This window comes from Fusarium subglutinans (assembly GCF_013396075.1).
Source record: "Fusarium subglutinans strain NRRL 66333 chromosome Unknown NRRL66333_c0000393, whole genome shotgun sequence".
Taxonomy (NCBI): Eukaryota; Fungi; Ascomycota; class Sordariomycetes; order Hypocreales; family Nectriaceae; genus Fusarium; species Fusarium subglutinans.
Genome location: NW_023502456.1, coordinates 1 through 6,593, shown reverse-complemented (window position 1 = coordinate 6,593; position 6,593 = coordinate 1). Strand labels below are relative to the sequence as shown.

Genomic DNA, 6,593 nt, shown 5'->3' with positions numbered 1-6,593 from the left:
ACGCTTTATGATGTGATGTTGATGCCATCAAAGCTATTGCCAGCCTTAGATTGTTTAACAATAGGTCAATTGACCAATTAACATGTATCATTCTACTAGGTTAGGTATCTATTCATAACTCCAATACTTTCATCTGCTTCTTTCTAATGATCCCCCAACACCCGAATAGTACACAAACTGCCACCCATTGTCGCTGCATATGTAAAGCGGCATCAAAGACAACAAAAGAGATACACAATATGTACACGCTTGATAGGTTCAACAAACAATCTGGGCAACCTAATCAGAGCGCTAAAACAGGAGTAACAAGTACATGCAACGAAGAAAATTAAAATAGCCATAAGGAATAGGAACAACACTCAAAAAGGACGGCAGGAAATGTCAGGGAACTAAACGAGCGGCTTTAGTCTGAAGCTCACTCGGGCAGAATCCCTAGAACGTATTAAGTAAGTCGATTGTCCAAAGAAATAGTGTTAGTGTCTTGATGGGCAATTTCTTGGGCGCAACCATATACCGGGTATCCACCCCTTTTAGATGAATACGGGGTCGGGGTAATGAGAGCAAACGTCGTGCTGACATTTGGAACACCGGAAAATACTGCTCCGGGGTCCGATCGCATGTCAAATAATCACAAAGTCCTCCGGATGTCCAAGATTTGACCAATAAACATGTTGAATTTGATATGGTGATAGAACGGATAGGATATACTGTTGAAAGATGATATACATCCGTGTAGGGGAAGGGTGGACAGGTCCAGGTCCAGGTCCAAGCTATTGTTCTGGCTGGTTCCATTGAAGTCCCACTTGGTATGGTATGAACCGAGACATCTATGTGGCGCTGGTAGGCCTGGCTCCTTGGAGTATGGTGGAAGATGGACCAATATCTATCCAGGGGCTCGATACTTGTCTCTGGCAGTCCAGAGTCGGAGTAAAGTACCTGGCATGGCATCTCTCAACTGTTCTAGCAGGACACTTCCACATCAACATTGTTGGTTTACCAATGGGCGTGCATGGAAGTGCCCTGCCAGATAAGCAGACATTGAGCTCCTATGGGCGTGTCCTGTTACTCGGCGTTGTCCTTTTGCCTGTTGTCCAGATTTATCTTGACGTTATACTTTTCTGGGACCTCGAATTGGCGAGTCTTTTCATTCCAGAGAAGCCAGTTACCTGAGGATGCAATCCTGTATCCAAGAGACAGGATGCGGCCCTTGCGCTCTTCTGATACAGACGGCAACTCAAAGTACTTCTCATCTTCGTCTATCTTGTCATTACTGAACCATCCGTTGGGGAAATAGTCCTCGGCGTAGACGAGGCCTCGCATGGCAAAGTCCTCGGGCAATGGGTGCGGGAGCTGGTCCTTTTCCGGCAGGCGGAAGTGGCTATGGATCTCATACCCAGGCTCGCAGGAAAGCAAGAGGGTGTTCAGCATAATGGAAGTTAGTTTCCAGGGATACGCGTCCTCCAAATGGGAAATAGCCGCTGGATACTGTGACATGTGATTCATGAAGACCAGGATGGAATGCACGAAAGGCAACGTATTGGTGTCTCCCCAGCGATAAAGAACTCGTGAAATCGTCCGGGTTGCAAAGTCAAGCGCAAGCTTGAATGTCTCGTCAGGGGTGGCCTCGGAAATTGTGTTCCCATCCATGGTGACGTCAGTCTCTTCGGGCTTCTTTGACATGGCCCGCATAAGAACATTGGACTCAGCGCCGTATCCAAGTAGAGAACAGGACTGAGAAATGGCAATGTGGTATCTGCTGGAGTTAGTTTAGTTCGAACGACTTTTCAACGCCAACTGACCCTGATTCCAGCCATCGCTTAGGCGACCGACCAATATGGCTATCCAGCTGATCAATGAAGCTCTCTATAGACTCTTCAAGCTGGTCCTGGGACTTCCCAGAAAAGAGAATGGCATGAGCACGCACATACGCAGCATCAACGGGGGCAAGACGGGCCGTATTGTTGTTCAACACAGGATCAAACAACGTCATTATACTTTCTCGTGCGCTTGAAAAAGGAATGGGAACACAGAGGGACTTGGTGTAGTAGTACAGCTGCTGCAGGGCATTGGGACGGGCCAAGATGGCCAAATGGTGATAAAGTCTACCCGTAGTAGGGGACTTATCAGATGCTTTGCTGTACCAGTGACGACTTACGCCAGTCCACACCTCACGGTCTCTGATATCGTCGTCCTCAATGGCCATGCGATATCTACCAAGGTCTCCAAGGCACTCAATCCACGTGTCTTCAAAAGCAGGCACAGTTTCGTATAGCAAGGCCATCATACTGTAAGCCAAGTACAAAAAGGTGAGCATGTGCTCTAGAGAGGCAGGAAGACGATGTCTGAGAAGCTCAAGAAACGAGTGAATGCCGTGTCGCCACATGCGAGCCGGCATAGCATACTTGGATGCTAACCTTCGCAGAGCAGGACTGGCAGAGGGGTGTTGGCTTGCAAGAAAGAAATCATGATGCTCATGGAGGAGTGTACGGTGAAGTGCAATCAAAGCCTGCCATTGTTCGTTGTTAAGTTTTGAATTGGCATCAGTGTTGGAAGATTGGGCATTGTCAACTTCGATGCACTTTGTCTCAACCATGACCAGTCCTGCGTAGATCCCTTTGACCTCTGCGACAAGCTGATCTTGTGAGATGGGTCTGGTCTCTGGCTGACGCATCATCTTGGAGGTGGAGTCATCATCATTGGATGAAGGACGGTTGACCTGTTGTGTGGCTGTCTGGGTAGGTCTGTTTGCCTTGGTAGGCCCTTGCCTGGGCGAACCAAGGGAGACAGCTCGCCCCGGACCCTGTGACTTTTGCTGAACACCATCATCGGAGGTCCAGAGCTGGCGGCCTGATGTGTTCTGGTGGGGCCGACCCCCGTAGTCGTTCCGGTGGTCATTACGGGCACGGCTACGGCCTGGGGCGCCCGGCTCAGGCGACCGACGCTTTGCCTGGTGGCCATCGGCATCTCGGTCTTGATCGACTGCAGTGCCCGTTGTGGTCTGGTCCCCTGCGGTCCCATTGGTGGTGTCTGCACGTCGTTTCCTGCTATTGGAGTCCTGACTATTGTGTCTATTGGATCTGCAAGAAGAAGATGAATGAGTATGTATATTGCTAGCAATGCAGGTACAGCGGTACCACTGAACCGAGCTGGGGAGTGAACTGACCCCTTGTGAACGTATGATAGCTGCGCTGCTTCCAGCGTCGGCCACTTTTCCTCATGCTCCTGATCGGATTTGGTATGTTCGAGCCAAGCTTCTAACGTCTTGATTTCGTCGCCGCAGATATCGCACGTAAAAGAGTGTGAGTCTGCCTTGTCCTGGCGATCGCGAGTCCTCAGATGTCGGACCCATTTGTCCGTAATGCCTGCCATGTTAGGCTATGACAAAGCATGGGAGACCGTGCCGAGCCCAACCGGCGCGCGCCTGTAAGTGAGGGAAAGAGGTAGAGCGAGAGCGAGAGAGAGAGAGAGGAACAGCTAGAGAAGATCGTGAGCAACTGTCAAATGAAGAGAATTCTGCAGTACAGAATTCGGTCAACCATAGTTATGCTGTGATTGTGACAGAGAAGGAGAGAAGGGAAAGCCAGAAATTAGATCCCTCAAGGGATACAGACGCATGTAAGAGACAGACAAGACAGGGCAATAGGAGGAAGGCGGGTACGAATGTGGCCCTGATGCTCGTTCAGGGCTGCCTGACGTATATCCACCAAGGTTCCAGGCTCGACGAGCATCGCCATTGGGAGGTTGGGGTTCCATGTTTGGCGACTTCGGCTGAGTGAGGGGGGGGCGTCATCCAAGCAGCCACAATTCTCATGGCTGGGCAGATGGTTCGCAAAAGAATAGCGGGAAACAGCGGTTGAGAGTATCAGATAAAAAGGCTGGGATCATTATCTTACCTGGTAAATTCAATCTGAGATGGTGGAAGCGTTCTTCCCTGGCAAACGAAATGCAAACAATATGCAATCCAAAATTTGTGATATCGATGATGGCCTAGGTAGAGGAGGGTGGGCTCAAGGCTGCCTGGTTCGCCTGTTTTGGTTGCCTTGTTGAGGCTCTGCGGCACCATTAGTATCGAATGCCCCTCATTAACAATCCTAGCTTGTCGCGTTCATTTTGGCAATAGTTAACATACCTCGCAGACCTTCAGAAAACACAGCCAAGTTGGTGCGTTTCCGTAACACAACAATGTATATATATGTATATCAATCTTGGAACTGCAAAACAGGCATAATTGGGTAAAGCGATTAGCTTCGTGGGAACGTGCCACTGGCCAGCGATAGTGGAAGAACCAGGCAACGACGAAAGTAGTATTATTAACTACTTTCGCCAAGGTTGTAGGAAGGTGATTAAATGAGTGGTGGTATAAATAATGGCCCCGGTAAATCGACACAATTGTGGCAGCTAAATCTTTGAATATTAAAACATATAAATTGAAGAAAAGCAACTCTGATATATAAATTCTGCCCATCACAGGTGCGCGAACCACAAACTCCAAGGGGCTACTCGACCAAACGACCAGGACCCGTCTCACGCCCGGATCATTGTGCCCTGAAATACATATAGGGAGGCACATTGCTAGCCCTGCCATCGGTGTTGGGGGGTTGAAAAACACACCTCTGAAGAATTCTTCAACGATGCCGCCACGGTTCGCCCATAAGATCGCGGACGTTTATAAGACCTATTTAGAAGCCACTGCTGACTAAGTCCTATTTACAGTTCCTACATCCAACTTCATATCGGGATGACTGGATGGCAGTTCTACAGAGTACGATACTCTTGAGCGTATTCCCTCGTCAGCTTGTGGCTCAGATGGAAGCCTGTTCCATGTCTGCGTTCACCAGAGCCTATGCTTCACAAGTCTCCCAGCTCAAACAATTCACGAGGCTTCACTGAGCCGGAAATCAAGGCTGAAGGACGAAAAATGTGATACTCACCAGACTCATCCGCACATGACTCACTCACGCCGTAGATCCTCTACCGTGAGGCGCGGTGAGAAGCTGCATCTGTCGTTTTCAGCTCTGCTGGGTCCAATATTGGATGTCACCAATCCAGACAGATTGGGCGAGTTTACCCCTTTTCCCAGTGACCAAAAACAAGGGATGAGCCAACCTCAGAGCTGAACCAGTGTTCTCGGAGCTCGTTGGTGCCAACGATGATATTGGATATCATCTATCAACAAATGCTCGGTTTGAGGAAAGCGGCACAAGCATCATGCTGGCATCCAAGTCCAGACAGAGAAGGCCAATGTTTAATGCATGGCCAATAAACCCTCAAGTGAGGGTCTCCCAGGCGGCCGACAGGCGCCTATTCGGCCTTCTTAAAATTCTGAGGAAAGGCGAGTTGGGAGTGAAAATATTTGCCTCCTTTAGGTAGATATGGGGATGAGTCGACTGGCCGGGGCGCAGGCAGAAGTGCTGTCGTGTGCTTTCACGATGCTCAGGCTCGAATGGTTGAAGTGAAAGCGAAAGGTATTGGGATTTTGCTCGATCGTTTTGAGGTGACAACAGGTCGGTTTTTAAATTCAGGCCTCCCATCTATGGGTGTGGTCTCGGTAGTTGTGTGTTGGCGGTTTGACGCGAATGCGTGGAATACATGCATTGGGCCTTGGAATCATTTTGACAGAACGCCACTTTGGACAACTGGCATCGTCAACAATTCGCCATCAACAACTCATCATCACAAATCATGATTATCAACCCAGCAGGTACAGGGTATGGTTAACATGGCTGGTTACCGATATGGCTGTTAAGTTGGCCAGCTTGATTAATACCGGGGCGTCGGGGCCCTGCTCCGTTATCCATATTAGGCGGTACGGAGGAAGCGGTTAAAAGTTTTATCTTAACCCCTAGCTTATAATAAGGGACCCTAGTAAAGTTAAAAAAAGTAAAAAAGGTAATATAATAATTCCTAACCTATAAACCTTTTATAACCCCTTTATAAGCTATTAACTAATTTTCTAAAGTTTCTAATAATTTAGTAAGTCCTTAAATTATAGCCTTAAATATAGATATTATAACTTAGGCTTTTATTATTTTCCTTAAGGCACTATATAGTAAAAAGTCTTTTCTTAAAGTAATAAAAATCTTAGGACTTTTAATTTATTAAGTTAATTAAATATATACTTATATAATTAAGAATAGGTTTAACCTTAATATAAGACTATTAATTCTTAAAGATAAATATCTTTAAGATAGGTTATAATTAAAGTAGCTAAAAAAGATAATAAAGGAAAATAAAAAGCTTATTATCTTTAAGGTATAGTATAATTACTATAAAAAAGAAAAAACCTATATTAATATTACTAATAAGCTTAGTAAGGTAAGAATAAAAATCTTTATATTAACATTTATTAAATACTTATTTCTTTAGAATTTTAAAAAATAAAGTTAATAAAAAAACTAAGCTTAATAAAGTTAATAAAAGCTAATTATCTTACTTAGTATATTACTTACTATAACTAGACCTTAGAAAACTAAAAGTTAGTAATTTAGTTAAATAAAATAGCTATAATTCTTTTATATTAGTAAGGAAGCTATTATATATAGTAAAGATTAAGTAAGTAATTTCTTTATAGCTATATTTAAAAGTAATAAAAA

The 6,593-nt window shown here is 45.7% G+C and overlaps 1 protein-coding gene across 1 annotated transcript; it reads right to left on the bottom strand.

The window, feature by feature from the left end:
* Positions 1-1,062: 1,062 nt before the first annotated feature.
* On the bottom strand, positions 1,063-3,369 carry FSUBG_13756 (Telomerase-binding EST1A; the record flags this gene model as incomplete). The annotated part of the gene is made up of 3 exons (XM_036678681.1): positions 1,063-1,753; positions 1,800-3,041; positions 3,164-3,369. The coding sequence occupies 3 exons, from the start codon at positions 3,367-3,369 to the stop codon at positions 1,063-1,065; spliced, it is 2,139 nt and encodes a 712-aa protein (XP_036530778.1).
* Positions 3,370-6,593: the final 3,224 nt, after the last annotated feature.